Below are 16,777 nucleotides of genomic sequence, written 5' to 3' on the forward strand. Positions count from 1 at the left end.
AATGAGATGTCACAGATTTAACAAGGCAGACCAAACTTTTCTGCGACTTTAAACACCATGTTTTTCAAAAGATTCAGTTCATACATATCTCCTCAAGTAAAGACGTTCCATCACCTGCCAGCTCACTTCACATCATGATTGCGTGTTGTCACCATGGGGTTTGATTCAATGGACTGTTCCTTCCACATATAAACAGCTTGGATTCTCCTTCTGTGCATGTGCACAAACACATTCCATTTTTTTCTGTGCACCTGCCACCACTGCTACAAGCTGTTTCAAAAAAGGATTCTACATAAAGTTCATGTTGTTGATGAAGGGCAACAGGTATATTTAGAATATATAATACTGTCAAGCAAAGTAACAAGCAGAAATGTGGATTGTGCGGCCCGTTAAATTAGAATAGTTATCTCTCAAAAGACCAGCCGTTTTACCTCAGAAGTTCATAAGGAGAACTTTACTTCACTGAGAGAGAAAACATATACAGTATATACACATTAACAAAGTATCACACACACACAGAGCCCTTCGGGGATGGGGTGGTATAAAAGTTTAAAAAATAAATAAATAAAATAAATATATAGATAGATAGATAGATAGACAGACAGACAGACAGACAGACAGACAGACAGACAGACAGACAGACAGACAGACAGACAGACAGACAGAGAGAGATCGATAGATCGATAGATCGATAGATCGATAGAGAGAGAGAGAGTTACACACACACACACACACACATATAGTTACACACACACATATATAGTTACACACACACACATAAATATAGTTACACACACATATATATAGTTACACACACACACACAGTTACATATATATAGTTACATATATATATATAGTTACATATATATAGTAACTCCGCTCATAGCATGGCTCATAGCAAGGCTGCGATACAATATCTTTGTCAGAACACTTTTACATAGCATTTGGTTTACATCAGTACAGAGAACATCTTTTCACCTAGTCAGGTAGTCAGTGAGTGAGGGAACAGAACACTACCAACGGTTTTTAACTGTCACCTTTAGAAAGTTCGTGCAGCTTCCCAGAATTCCATGCTGCTTGTGCTGCTGCTGCATGCAAACAAGGCTGGAAATTCCAACAGTTGAAAGAATCACCTCACCCTTCTTTGGTATTTTCAGCTCAGTATTGTCTCGATTCAGACTGGCCACAGTTCTGCAGGGTCTCAAGCACAGGTCTTTCACATCACTGCTATAGAGCCCAAGGAACTTGATCCTTTGCACTGGAGATACCAGAGAATGGATCTGGAACCAACTGCGGGCCAAGCTCTACCACTGGCTTCTCCGCACTAGTCCTGACAGCATAGTGGCTATCATGAATCCAGAGCAGTTTGGTTCACACAGGTACTCTCTTGCACAGACTTATAGCAACTATAGTTGATTCCTTCCTTCATCGAAGCAACAGAACAGCTCAAGTCCCGGCTGTCTGTTAATAGGACTAGAAATTTCCAACAAAGAATTCCCACCTGCAGTTCCCAGCACATGTTGCCATTGTGTGTGTCAGTGTGTAGTCAAGGGTTCATTGCTCCGATTTACAGTTACCCTTCCACATCACAGGGGTTAGGGGTATGGCACCCCCATGATCTGAAAATCCACGTAAAAAACTTTGGCCTTCCCTTCATACCAGAGAAAAGGTCTGGATTTTTTTTCCTTTTCTTTTAACTTTTAAAAAGAACTTGGGTATATTTATGATATTAAAAGATAAAATATGTTGATATTATACAATACTATACATATATTTATGCAATTCTGAGTTTCTAACGTTTTTCTGTGTTGTCTCCTTGCCTTCACATGTTGTCTGAGGCTTCCACAAAACTCTCCAAAACTCCCATTTAATTTCTTTTGCCGACCTGCGATATATCAAAACCACGATGAGGAAGGTTGTGATGTGGAAGGGATAGCTGTACTTTATCCTACACAATTCACTTTGCTTTAGACAAACGGTTTGATCACTATTCTTTTAGAAATGTGTTAGTCTTTGAGGTGACACAAGGCTTCTTTTATGGGCCGGTTATAGGTTTTGATGGGCCCTGGGCAGAATGTGCATTGGGGTCCCCATATGCTCCGTTGCTTGTTCCTGTGCCAGTGGCGTATTTGCCTAGGGACGAGGGGTACCCTCTGTCTCCGAGCACCACTAGTCTGCTCACATGGGGGTGCAAAATCAGCCCCTACATGACCCTAGGAAGATAGGTGCCTTTCACCCTACAAGGTCATCATCGACATGGACAGGGTCAAGGGCACCTGGCTGAAGCCCCCCCCCCCTCCACTTCTAGCTGGAAGCCCAGCTGGGAGCATGGGGATGGCAGCAGGGGGGGCTAGGATAAGTCATCGAACGTCAATGGGAAACCACCAAGGAAGTCCAGAGGAAAGCAATGAAACCACCTGTGCTCATCTGCCTTGAAAACCCCATTGTCCATGGGTCACCATGAGTCACTTGCCACTTGACAATATGGAATTGTTATTCATTTTCAGTTCTGCAAGCGGTCTTTTTTGTACTGGTTGCTTGTTGCGGAAATTGGCAGAAGTCTCCTTTTTAAAGAGATTCCAGGGGGAAGGAACATCTCTGAAACATTACCCACAGCTTCTAGAGAGCCAAATCAATTTACAATGCTAATGTTAGCTCCAGCCAACATTTACCAACCTCCAGGTGATCTGAGGTAAGAGCACCTTCCATGGAAAATAGCCTCCACCTAATACACTCACCTGATTACTCACATGTGGTTTCTAATGGATGTAAGAGAGTTTGCCGGCAAATAGACTAAGATAAAAGAGGGCTAACTGTTTTGGCAAGAGATGTTTATCTACATTTAACGTGTCCCCAAATAAGTATAGAGCAAAGCTGAATGGATTGTATATTGTTTTGAAAACAAATGGGGGGAGGGGGGAGGAGGGGGAGGGGGGGAGGAAGGGGGGAGGGGGGAGGAGGGGGGGAGGGGAGGAGGGGGAGGAAGAAGAAGAGGAGGAGGAGTTTGGATTTATATCCCTCCTTTCTCTCCTGTAAGAGAATCAAAGGGGCTTACAAAGGGGCTTTCCCTTCCCCCCTCATAACAAACACGCTGTGAGGTAGATGGGGCTGAGAGAGCTCAGAAGAACTGTGACTAGCCCAAGGTCACCCAGTTGGCATGTGGTGGAGTGCACACGCTAATCTGAATTCCCCAGATAAGCCTCCACAGCTCAAGTGGCAGAGCGGGAATCAAACCCGGTTCCTCCAGATTAGAATGCACCGGCTCTTAACCACTACGCCACTGCTGCTCCCTCAAGGCACCTTAAAGGTGAACACAGTGGTGGGATTCAACTAATTTAACAACCGGTTCCAGTGGTGGGATTCAAATAATTTAACAACTGGTTGTTTACAAGCACCATTTTCACAACCGGTTCTGGCGAAGTGGTGCAAACCTGCTGAATCCCACCACTGGGTGAACACCATTTTATTCTAGCATAAATGTTCAGATGCAGCAAGTGTATCCCTACTATGTAGACATTTTATTTGGAAGGCTGAGCAAACAAACCCAGCAGGGTCAAAAAGGCTTTGAAACAGACATTTCTTAGGCAGGGGCGCAGCTGAATGCTGGCTAGTGGGACTTGCCTTACCTCCAACCTGCACATGGAGGTCAAGAGTGGGGCCAGCTGGACTCACCCCACCCCCATCTCCACATGGAGACTGGAACGGCAAGGGCCCGTTTGAGCCTGGCCTCAGCCTGAATGGAGGTGGAGGTGGAGCTGGGGGTGAGGGTGGGGGCAGAGCCAGCAGTTATACAACTAAAGCCAATGAGAAAAATCAGCCCCCATGCCTAGGATGACAATAGCAAAATGGCCCCAAGCTCTTAATTCACCTTTAATGTAATATTCAAAGTGCAAGTACCTATAATGGGAAAATCTCCCACCCAAACAGGCAAATCTCCCACCCAAAATCCACACTATTATATTACTAATCCAGGGAAGCTACCTGGGTATACAACATGGATACACAAAATGTGTATCTCTGTCAGCCATGACAAAATTGCAAATACATCAAGTGTCCTAAAGTGACAATGATCATCAGAGTCTTAAAGTGCAAATGCATCAATTCCGGAATCCCCCAGTATTACCTACAAGAGCCACAGCTTTTCAGTCCTCAAAACCCACAGCTCTTCAGTTCCCAATGCAATGCAAAAGATGTTTCTTCACATTTATTCTAGGGCAGGGATCTGCAACCTGTGGCTCTCCAGATGTTCATGAACTACAATTCCCATCAGCCCCTGCCAGCATGGCCAATTAGCCATGCTGACAGGGGCTGATGGGAATTGTAGTTCATGAACATCTGGAGAGCCGCAGGTTGCAGACCCCTGTTCTAGGATATCGGTTGATAACAATATAAGACATAGAATTTAAAATCTCTATCTCTATGTTTGCAATCAACAAACTGTAGAACTATTGGGGCTTCAGTGCAAGCATTGTGAATTTTTGACATGGGTTCAGGAATACGTGTACAAATTACCCTTTCCGTCATATCTACATACATAAGGTTGCATTTACATATGATGAAATAAATGCATTGTTTACTCATACAAGTTGAACAATGATTCATATGTCATTTTGGTGGATGACGAGGTGTATGAATCCTCTGGTGGCTAATGACAAATTGCAAGCCAGACAGTGACTGCATCTAAAGCAGCCATATATCAGTGACATAACATCCCTATTACGAGACAAGGACAGAACAATTAGAGCCAGTTAGCTTTTGGGGCTGTTTGCTGCTAGGCTCAGTGAGGTTTGGGGCCAGCTGAGATCAGAAGCAAATGGGCTGCCCCGGGCCCCGCATTTGAACTCCACATGGAGTTTGGGGGTGAGGTGGCCCCCTCCCAAGCTTCACGTGGAGTTCAAGAGTAGCCGGCATTAATTGTGGAGGGCTTTCTAATGGCAGGGGAAGGCGTTTCTGCCTCCCTATGCCACCAGAAAGCCCCCTGAAAGAAGCAGGGTGAGTGCACCATGGCAGCCTGGGGCTCTGGATTGAGCTGTAAGAGTTGTTATGAATGCACTGTAATGAAACCTGGTACAGAAACAAATCACTAGAAATTCATGTAACAAGTTCTAGAAACAGATGTCAGCTATACTAATTATTCCTATGTGTTGTAATAATAATAAAGTCTTCTACTTTTAAAAGCTGGATCAATACTAGGGCTTTTCCATCACAGGATGTGGATTTGATGAAAATCTTACTTCAGCCATGGACATATTAAGGGACAGCAGACCGTCACTTTTGTTCAGACCTCCAGCCCATCTGGAACATCATTGGCCTGCTTTATAAGCCTACTGCAGTGATGGCGAACCAATGGCACGGGTGCCAGAGGTGGCACTCAGAGCCCTCTCTGTGGGCACGTGCACACAGAGTTCATCATGTGGGGGGTGGAAAATCACCCCCCACAGAAACTTCTAAGCTGGCCTGGGCCACTGAGCATGACGTGCGCACACTGTGGTCAGCAGGGAGGACTCACCTGGCAGGCCTGGTGCCTGTGCTCCAGGTGGTTGCTGCCCGAGGGGGGGGGGCGCAGAGGAGGCAGAATTGCTAGAGAGGCACAGAGCGGTGCACGTGGGACTTGCTGAAGGCTAGAGCAGGCTGGCCCCTGCTCGAGCGGGTGGGGCGGAGGAAGAGGGAGTGAACTGTTTTTTTAAAAAAACTAAAACCTCAGCATTCAGGTTAAATTGCTGGGTTGGCACTTTGCGATAAATAAATGGGGTTTGAGTTGCAATTTGGGCACTCTGTCTCAAAAAGGTTCGCCATCACTGGCCTACTGTAAGCCTAAGGTGCATCCAGTAGAACCTTAGAGACTAACAAGATTTTGGGGTATGAGCTTATGAGTGTCAAAGCTCCTTTCATCATATAACAAGGAGGAATGTAGGTCCTTGAATCCCAGTCTGAAGACAGAAGAGGTGTTGCACAGAAGGGAATCAGGGTACAAAGGTACAATGTCAAATGCCATCAGCTTGATTAGAACAGAGGGGAAATGCATAAAATTAGCATCTGTAGTGAGATCAGAATCCTAAATCTCTATTCAGTCCCTGGGGCGGGGGAGAGGGAGTTTCTATTGTTCTGAAAAAGTTCAGCAATTCCTCATTGTAATCTCCCCTTGAAGTTTCTCACTTTGAGGACTTCCTTTCTCAGGTCAGCAATGGAGTGACCGGGAAGATTAAAATATCCTCCATTTGCTTTTGATCGTTGTGATTTTTAATACCACAAGCCTTGTTGAAATTAACAAAACTGCCTTATGTTGAACCACACCATTGGTCTATCAAGGTCAGTATTGTCTCAGACTGGTAGCAACTCTCCAGGGTCTTGGGTTCAAGTCTCCCATCTTGTTTGTTTGTCTTGTTTGTCTTTGTTAACCGGCAAGCTGCAGATTGAACATGGGACCTTCTACATGCCAATCAGATACTCTATGACTGATCCCCAGCCGTGACTGTGAGCATGTTTCTGAAATGCTTTAAGCACCATGTAAGTAAGACACATTCTAACACATGAAATAAGTGGTGGTTCGCCCCATTGGCTGAGTGACACAAGTGTAAAAATGGCACTTAAGAATGCCAACAGCAGGGGGTGTACAATGACTATAAAGCAGCTCTGTAGAAATGCAGTCACTTCTACTTGAATACACAAGCCTGACTTGTGACTTAAAAGATGTAAAATTAGGCGCTATTGAGGGTTTCTGTAAACAGCACAGTAGGGGGGCCTTAATCTACTGCACAGGGCAGCTCGAATGGACAGTGAAAACGGCCACGTTTCTTCCCACCTGCTTCTCTTATCTTATACCATATCTAGCCCTGTAAAGGGCAGGAAGTATAGCAAACTGTTATTCCAATGAAGTGGTTTTGGCCATTGCTGTTATCTTGAGTTGAAAAACTGGGTCTTTCCACATGGACACTTTAAAACATTTTGGGGTAGGAAATAAAGTACTTCCTCCGAGGAGTTCCTCCTAGTTTTTACCCAAAAACATTTTGTTTCCAGCTGAAAACACTTTAAATGAATCCTCAATAATAGTGTTTGTTTTGCTGACGCATTTTCAAAACATTTTGGCTTGCTGTGCGTATCTCTTCAAAATGCCTCCCACGCCTCTGCAGTTCCCGGACTTTCTCCTTGGCACCATTTTCATGTCATTGTCTGACTTGTTTCTTTTTATTTAATAATAAGCAAATATTGTAACTTTTGCTTTATTTGTTACAAGTTACAAGGTAATATAACAAGGAATATATTACCTGAGTTAAGATAAGAGATTAATATTACATGTAATGTAAGAAGTAAATTTAGAAGTAATAATACTATCCATGATAAAATATTAATGTTATAATACATATCTTGTAGAAAGTAAATCCGAAGTAACATTTTAAGTACTACTATCTTGTAAAGCATGGGTGAGGGGCACTAAGGGGTGAGGGGTGGTAGAGGGTATTAAATGGATCTATGGATCTATATATGTATGTAGGAAAATTCAATACTATATTGATTTTATGTATGATTCTGAGCACTTATATCATTTGTTTTGTAAGTTTACCTTTTTAAATTAATATTAATAAAAACTTTATTTTTTAAAAAAAGTGCATTATTCTGCATGTGCGGAAGGAAATTCGGTGAAGGAAATTCTAAGCGTTCACCCGTCGGTGTCCGGATAGATGCTTGTATGACCCCGCTCTCCATCCACAGTTTTGAACTCAGGTTTTTGTTTTGTTTTGAATTATGGGGGAATCTGAATTTATTTCAGCAGCAGAAGGCCCTTGCTTTCACCTCCTGCACGTGAGCTCCCAAAGGCACCTGGTGGACCACTGCGAGTAGCAGAGAGCTGGACTAGATGGACTCTGGTCTGATCCAGCAGGCTAGTTCTTATGTTCTTATTTATTTGGCAGAACGGGGCAGCGGTAGAGCCCTATCTGCCTCAACAGATGGTCTTCAGATCATTTTAATTTTTGGTCGCTTAAGGGGGGAACCTTTCCAGACGGGCCTCTCTACAGGAGAAAGAGGTTTTCAGAAAGCCACGTGCCACACTGGGTTTCATTTGGCATAGAGCCGCTGCGTGTGTCTTTCACTGACCTGCCGCTCACGTCTGTCGTGGGTGGCAGGGGGTGTGAGTTTCGGCACATGTGCAAATTTGGCAGAGGTGTGAACACAAGTTGTATACGTTTGGGGGAAATCCGTTAAAGGGGAAGCCGATTGGAAGCCAGAGACCCCCCCCCCTCCATTTCTCATAGGCCGCTTCCTTTCATTCATAACCTCCGCCTCAGCGAGCACCAAAAATACGTATGTGTTAAGTGCCATCAAATCGCTTCCGACATAGCGACCCTATGAAACAAAGTCCTCCAAAACATCCTATTGTTAACAGCCTTGCTCTGGTCTTGCAATAAGAAGAGGAGGAGGAGGAGTTTGGATTTATACCCCACCTTTCTCTCCTGTAAGGAGACTCAAAGGGGCTGACAATCTCCTTTCCCTTCCTCTCCCCACAACAGACCCCTTGTGAGGCAGGTGGGGCTGAAAGAGTTCAGAGAGAACTGTGACTAGCCCAAGGAGAATGTAGGAGTGCGGAAATACATCTGGTTCACCAGATAAGCCTCCACCACTCAGGTGGAGGAGTGGGGAATCAACCCCGGTTCTCCCGATTAGAATCTACCTGCTCTTAACCACTACCCCACGCCTGGTTTCCTTTATCATATTGGGTTTTCTCTTTTCTTTCTGCCTTCAACTTTTCTTAGCATTATTGTCTTTTCTACTGCCTCTTCTCATTATGCGACCAATAATGGACATCAGGAATCTTGGCACTCGGTCTCAGGAGAGTGGATGAAGAACCGGCTGAGCTATGAATGAAGGCTCAGAGAAACATGGTGGCAAATTGGGGTCATTTTATCCTCCAAATAATTTTACGAGGTAGGTTAGTTCGAGAAGATGCAACTGGCCGGACGTCACCTTGCAAGTTCCCATCGCTGAATGGGTTCAAACCCAGTGGGGGGTGGGGGGGGGGGGGGGTGGGGGGGGGGGGGGGTGGGGGGGGGGGGGGGTGGGGGGGGGGGGGGGTGGGGGGGGGGGGGGGTGGGGGGGGGGGGGGGTGGGGGGGGGGGGGGGTGGGGGGGGGGGGGGGTGGGGGGGGGGGGGGGTGGGGGGGGGGGGGGGTGGGGGGGGGGGGGGGTGGGGGGGGGGGGGGGTGGGGGGGGGGGGGGGTGGGGGGGGGGGGGGGTGGGGGGGGGGGGGGGTGGGGGGGGGGGGGGGTGGGGGGGGGGGGGGGTGGGGGGGGGGGGGGGTGGGGGGGGGGGGGGGTGGGGGGGGGGGGGGGTGGGGGGGGGGGGGGGTGGGGGGGGGGGGGGGTGGGGGGGGGGGGGGGTGGGGGGGGGGGGGGGTGGGGGGGGGGAACATCTGGAGAGCCGCAGGTTCCCTACCCCTGCACTAGATACAGCCCCAGTTTGTAGTTACTGTGAAAACACAACTCAAGTATATACTGTGCACAAATTATACATAAAATTCACTGTAAATTATTATTATTATTATTATTATTATTATTATTATTATTATTATTATTATTATTATTATTATTATTAGGTTTTATATACCGCCCTCTCCCCAGAGGGCTTTGGGCGGTGTACAACGTATTAAACTTGTGAACAGGGTTTCAATCTCAAATAGACTAATCCAGTCTACCCACTTAATTACCACTCTGCATGCCACCCTACGCTCCTTAGAGGAAGGGCGGGTTAAAAATGAATGAGCTGTATAATTAGTTCACATTGAGATGCTACATATTAATAAAGAATGAATTGGAACACCCTTACCCACATGTTTACAATCTAAAGAACAGATTTAAAAACAAGAATGAAGAACAGGGCGAGTGAATGAACAGCCCAAAGCAGTTCTACTCAGAAAGGAGTCCCAAGTTACTTAATGCGATCTCCTCCCAGGAAAGCATCCTTAGTGCTGCACTATAAGCCTTTTTCAAAACGTTTGAAGGTAACAGCAAACTGACTGAGAGCTAACACAGCATAATAACTAAGAGGATGAGACACAAGCAGGAAAACTCTGAAACGTCATCCAGCAATTTACAAAGCAGTGCCTGGATTCTCATGCTCTGTAGTATGGAGAAGACCCATGTCCTGACATGCAGGGCTTGTTGTAAGAACGGTGTTGAGACACTGTGCGTGATGTGCTGTGAAGGCTGCACAATGTGATTGGGTACAAGATCTTGCCCCATCATTTCCTGTACACACACACTGTCTGTCTGTCTGTCTGTCTGTGTCTGTTTGTCTAATTATATCTATCTTATTCTATCTAATTATTAAGCAGAGTGTGCAAGACATGGCCAACCAACAAGACTTAGCAGCGCTCCCAAATTTCAATCTTAAGGCAACACGTAAATATATCTTGGGTCCATCCCCTTATCTTTACGATCTGGATATTCAGTCACTTAGGAGAGCTTTTACACTTGCTAGATGTGATGCCCTTCCATCTGCAATGTTAGAGGATCAGAGGCGGAGCGAGGGGAAACTGCGCCGGGGTGTGTGCATGCCCTGCAACCTGCCACAGCACTGCCCGCCATGCCCCAGGATGCCCCCGCCACACCTCCACCGTGGCTCCTATCCGGGGCATTGCCCCTCCGTCCCGTGGGTGTTACACCACTGCAGATATAAGAAAACACCATACATCGATAGGCTCTGCACATGTGAGATGGCAGAAATGGAGACTCTGTCACATTTTTTTCTACCATGTCCCCTGCATAAGGAGATGAGGGCAAAGATGTTTAGCTCTCTCCCAACAGCAATGTTATCTGGTTCAGAGGAAAGCTGTATGAAAAGGCTTCTAGAAGATGATAATCCTAACATCACAAGAGTGGTGGCAAAGTTCAGCACCTATATTTTTAAAAGGCGTAGATGTAAACAGGGTAATTTAAACACAAATTAGTGGTAGGCCATTTGGATTATCAATTTTATATTTCGGTTTTTTACATCACTTGTGCTATCAGTGTTGAGACCTGATTTTATGTTATGGTTTTAGCATACTGCATTTGTAAAATGTTCGCAGTTTTAATAATGTTCCCAAATTTTACTTGGAAATTGTATATTGTGGTTTTATACTCTGTATTGAATCATTTCTGGTCTTCGACCGCAATAAAGCTGATTGATTGATTCTATCTAATTCTGAACTGGGCAATAGAGTGTGGACCAGAAAACCTACACGGTGGGGCAAAGAATCGGCAACTTGGAGGAAAATAGGACTGGGAAAAATATGCTGGGAATTAGAAAAGCCACAGAAGCGATGCCCACTTCTTTAAGAAAAGTATACTTCTGAAATCTCAGGAGACTACGTTGTGAGGTCTTGGTGACCATTTTGCTAGGCAACCCACAACCAACATTGCTAAAGATTATAAGACTTAAGGTGTCCATGTGTGGGACTGGGAAAAAACAAATGGGAAAAGTAAAAGATGGGGCATCACCCCATTTGAAGTCACACTTTTATTGCTCATGAAGGGAAGAACAGCTTCCTTTGCCGGAGAGATATCCTCACCCTTGGTTGAGTGAAGAAATACTTCTGCCTCAAATCTAGTGCCCATCAACGGAGCTCCTGTGAGCTGGTCTGGCACAACAAGGCTGAAGGAGGCACTGAAGGCAAGACAAAAGAGTTTGTCTCTCCACTTACCAAGCCTTCCTCCCAAAGGAAGAGTCAGTGTGATGTGGTGAAGAGCTCTAATCTGAAGGCCTGGGTTCGATTCCCCACTCCTCCACGTGAGCAGCAGACTTTTCTCTAGTGAACTGGAAGTGCAGAGTGAAAGTTACTCGCCCCACATCTCCACATTGTTTCCCCCACATCTCCACATGGAGCCTGCAGGGTGACCTCGGACCAGACACAGTTCTCTCAGAACTCTCGCAGTCCCACCTACCTTGCAAGGTGTCTCTCGTAGGGAGAGGAAAGCGGGGTATAAACCCAAACCCCTCCTCCTCCTCTTCCTCTTCTTCTTTCTGTCCCCCACCCGTTTGTTTGGCTCTGCCCTGAGGCCGAGACCGACTAGCAGAAGACTTGGCCACGCAGAGATGATTCTTGGTGGGGAGGCCTCATCGTCTGCATTAGCAAACGAAAAACAAGGGTAAAGGGGCACCTTAAAGACCAACCAAACGTTTCCCAGAATGAGCTCCCTAGAGCGGGAGCTCCCTGGCTCAGACTCGGCAGCGCGTGTGCATTCATTGCGCAAGGCTGCCCGCGTAACAGAGGAAGACTTTGGCGCAGCTGAGCCAAGGAGGAATGGGGGGGGGGCTCGTCTCCTTAGGTCTGCCCCCCCCCCCGAAACCCGGCTTTTGGCCGGGGTGGGGCAGAACAGGGCCGGGCTAGGAGCGCTCGTGGGTCCCCGCCCTGGGAGCGTCTGCCAAGGAGGAAGGGCGAGCGCGGCGGGCAGGGCGCGTTGCCAACCCGGCGCCCGCGCCATTCCCGGGCGACTGGCTTTTCCGGAGGTTTGGCAACGGGCCGGGGAGGTCCGGGCGAGCCACGCCGCAGAGCCGCCCCGCGGGGGACGCGCTGAAGACGGCGGGGTGCAGCCACCGCCGGGGAAGGCGGCCCTTTGCCCCAGCCGACCTGGCCCGGAGAGGATGGACGTGGAAGGGGCCGCCGGGACCGGCGACGAGAAGGGCGACCCCAGCTCCCTCCCGGGGCCGGGCGGCTTCCAGGTCTACCGGAGGCGCTGGCTGGTGCTGGCCGTGGTGTGCCTGCTCAACTGCTCCAATGCCATGGTAAGGAAGAAGGGCGCCGCGTTGGGGACGGAGGGTGCTGCTGCTGCTGCTGCCCCGGAGGGTGCCCTGCAAAGCCGGCATCAGCTCCGACCCTCGATCCCGGGAAACCGAGCCGCGGTGCCCGGGATCACGTGCCCACACAGCTTTGCTTTGCCATTTCCTGAGAAGGAACCGAAAGCAGAAGTCCGGCGGTCCCTCATGTAGGGGGAAGGGACGCCCGAAATCATAACCACCAGCCTCCACGTGTTCAGACGGCTTTATCTTCAAGGAAGCGTGTAGCCGGGGCTGCAAGCAGTCTTCGGGCGCGATCCCCAAGCACGTTGATTCACAGCGGGGTCCTTTTTCTGAGCCAGGCCGATTCGAAGATCTCAGAGTCTCCGGTTCAAGCCTTCCCGCTGTCCCATAAAGCTCACTGGTTGATCTGGATCCATCCCTGCTTTCTCAGCCTTAACTACCTCACAGGGTTGTTGTGAAAGGAAGATGGGGGCCGTAAAGCATCCCAGGCAAGGAGTGTCAGGTTAATGTCATAAAGGTCACTGGGTGACTTTTGGCCTCTCTCAGCCTTACAGGGTTGTTGTGGAGATGAACTGTTGGGAACATCCGTGCATGCCGGCCCTGCGCTACTTGAGAGCAAGGGAAACATTTAAAAACGAGAAATTTAAGATAAATAGTCCTGTCAGCTCAGTCGGCTTAACTTCCAAATGCTCATTGAATTCTTGCTTCAGGCTGAGCTCTGAAACCGAAGTTCAGTAGGAGTGCGTCAGAATCCTCTGCACATGTGCCGAGTGCTGAGCAACTGCAGTCACAATATAGGGGACAGGGTTCAAAGTTGAGCCCCCTGCCCTTCTTTTTAAAAGAAGCATTTCTCCCTGACCCGTAAAAAGTGCACAGATAACACCAAGCCGGGGGGGGGGGGGTGTGTTGTTATCTGTGCACTTTTTACGGGCTGGGTGGGGCCCGGTCAGGGAGAAATGAGATCAGCATGTTCAGTGCTCAGTCAGCCTTTTTAAAGGCTACAAACTTCCTTGTAGTTTCCTTCCTTCCTACAAAATCATAAAGGAGAAGTGCCTTGGCTGCGCGTGGGGCCATGGGAGCGCCGGCACGCTTTCCCCTTGACAGAAGGCCAAATGCCTGCTGGGCTGTTTAGTCTGCCATAAGAGGCCGCAGAGGTGGGCTTGGATAAAACAGAAGGAAATTGTGCACGGAAATGTTTTAATCCGCTCTCAAAGAGCTTTGATGAGGAAGACGGACAATTAAGTTGGATGGCGGGCGGGCAGTTCCGAAGCTGCATCCAGCCAGCAAGGCCCCGACACAAAGCAGCGCCAAATCAGTATGCAAAACCCAGACCCAAGCTGAGAGAGAACCCGGTTCAAATCTCTATCCCGGCCCTGAGGATCTGAAGCTAGTAACTTTCGCTCTGCGCGCCCAGTAAATGGGTTAGGCTTCAAACTATCATTTGATTCTGCTGCTTTGAGACAAACAAACCCACTCGGCCTCCCTTCTGGCTTTAGCCCCACAGATCTCAGAAGGGCATGGGAGTGGTGAGCACCCTACAGGAAACAATTATCCTGTCCAGGTGTTTATTTACCTTGTCAATCCTGCTAGCGTGATTCATCCTTAGTGGCTGCCAGTGGGAAGTAGGTCATATTATCTCAGTATACCATTTATTATCAGCATGGTCATGTGACATACTATATCTGGCATTTTGTAACAAAGACTACTACTCCTACTTCTTCTGCTGCTGCTGCTTTTCCTTCTCGCTTCTGCCCTTACAGCTATCCTGCCCAAAATTTCTAAGGTCACTATGGACATTAAAGACGAAACTGAGAACGAAGCAAAAGGCTTAGGCAGGAAGAATGCAACAGATAAAGATTATTTTAGTCAAGGATGCGATAATGGCCTTGGCTCCAGCTATCTTGCAGCTCCAACTCCCTTGCAAGTGGGGCAAAAACTCTATCACGTTTCCCCTTATATCTCTACAACGAAAAGGGCTAAAAACCTTACTTTTTTTAAAAAAAGGCTGGGAATGTAAAAAGAGAGCATGGCGTATTTCTGAGCATGGCATATGCCCCATGTAGCTTTAGGCCTGCATCTAGCCACAGGCTTTGGCCTACATATATTTATGCTCGAACTTATTTGTTGATCTTTAAGATGTCACGAGTCTCTCTTTTATTTCTGTCGTAAAGTAGGTACCTCTTGGGGTGGTACAAGCAAAGTAGGTACCTCTTGGGGTTATTCGCTTTGCCCCCCCCCTCCCCCCATATAAAGTTCCCTGGCCTGTTAGTAGGCTTTGAATATATAGGGAGGGACAAACTGGTTTGAGGATACCCTTGCTGTCTGTACTGACCTGTAAAGGGGGTAAGGAGAATGTTATCCCCTGTTAGGTAATGAAGGACTGGATCAGACTGGCTCTGTGAAAGTTCCCAGTGGGCCATTGCCCTCGAAGATCTGTTGGCCCTGCAGAAAGCTGAGCCAAGCAGACTCCAAATGTGCCATTCTATTCAGGCATTGCTCCCTTCCGTCAGCCAACATCTCAGTCATCCACAAGGTCTTCCAGCCAAGTCGTTGTTTTCACTGACAGAAAGAACGTGTGCCAATTAATATTTCTAAGATGGAGCAAAGCTTAGGGCTACCTGTCATACATCAAGGGGTGCAAAAAATGGGGTGAGCATTGGGAAGAAATGGGAATAAGTCAAGTCATGCAGGATCAGTGGTACCATAAGCAATGTCAAGGTATGCACATTTGCATGACATTCCCGTTAGGCATATACTAGCATATGTGTGGATGTCCCAACCTTTGGCTAAGCCAGCACTTCTTGCCTGCATTTGATTGAGTGATCACTGGAGTACAAATGTTAAAGTTCATGGTTTGAGGACAAATCCATTGCAGAGTTGATAAAAATCAACATTAAAAAAAATCAATCATATTTTAAAAATTCAAATCAGATGTTTTTTTAAAAAAAATCAAAGGTTTTTTGAGGAAAAAAATCTATGAAAAGATATGTATTGTCGAAGGATTTCACGGCCTGATTCAACTGGTTGTGGTGGGTTTTCCAGGCTGTGTGGCCGTGGTCTGGTAGATCTTGTTCCTAATGTTTCACCTGCATCTGTGGCTGGCATCTTCAGAGGTGTTTCTCAGAGAAAAATCTGTTTCACACTGTGGCAGACACAGTTAAATTAGTAAAAGATTGTTTGGAGTAGAAAAGATCTGCACAAGGAACTAAGTGTTAGGAAGAGGGCAAGCAGTAAAAATAAAAGTGAAACCTTTTGTGTTTGTTCCTGGTTCTGCAAAACAATTGGACCCTTTGCTGTTTCCTTATCCTGCATCTCCATCTGTGCCCTTAACGCCCCAGGTTCCTCTGGGACAATTGGACTATTTACTGCTTCCTCATCCTGCAGCTCCATCTGCCCCCTTAACGCCCTAGATTCGAGGACCTGGGGTTCCTGATCTACTGTTGGACCTGGCACTCTCTTCCTTACTTGGTCAACATGTCTGCGGATCACCCGCCCCTCTTCAGTTTCCACCCTATAAGACAAGGGCCCTGTCGGCTGCCTCACAACTGCTGGGACCCAACATGGACCTGCTCCATGAACTGTCTCCGGACATACACCGTATCATCAACCTATCTAAATGTCCGAGGTGCTTTCAACACCTGATCTTCTTTCCGATGGACCGATCCACATCCAACTGAATCCAAAGGTTATGCATCATCGGTCCAGCAACGCTTGTAGCAAGTTTCCTCGATTCATTAGCAACTCCGCGAGGACTCCTCCCGGTGGCTGGTGCACGGTGTTGTTATGTGAAAGTTAACAAAAAATTCGCCAACCGACGGTGCCAATCCCCTCTACTATTCGCTGCAATGCATCCTTACAGAGTTGTAACGCACCATCCCTTTCTGCCTGCCCATTCATAGCCGGATGAAAAGGGGCCGAGGTAACCTGGCGAATAACACCATTGGCCAGGAATACTATAAACTCCTTGGATACAAACGCTGTCCCATTATCCGATACCACCGTAT

General features: G+C 47.4%; 1 protein-coding gene across 1 annotated transcript in view; it reads left to right on the top strand.

Moving 5' to 3' along the window:
- Positions 1 to 12,053: 12,053 nt before the first annotated feature.
- SLC49A3 (solute carrier family 49 member 3) overlaps positions 12,054 to 16,777 on the top strand; it is a 37,340-nt gene continuing 32,616 nt past the window's right edge. Inside the window, exon 1 of the mRNA XM_048502746.1 lies at positions 12,054 to 12,758. Coding sequence (XP_048358703.1) covers positions 12,162 to 12,758 — 597 coding nt within the window. The 5' untranslated portion in view covers positions 12,054 to 12,161. The remainder of the gene's footprint in view (positions 12,759 to 16,777) is intronic.

Source organism: Sphaerodactylus townsendi, linkage group LG07 (genome assembly GCF_021028975.2).
Source record: "Sphaerodactylus townsendi isolate TG3544 linkage group LG07, MPM_Stown_v2.3, whole genome shotgun sequence".
Taxonomy (NCBI): domain Eukaryota; kingdom Metazoa; phylum Chordata; class Lepidosauria; order Squamata; family Sphaerodactylidae; genus Sphaerodactylus; species Sphaerodactylus townsendi.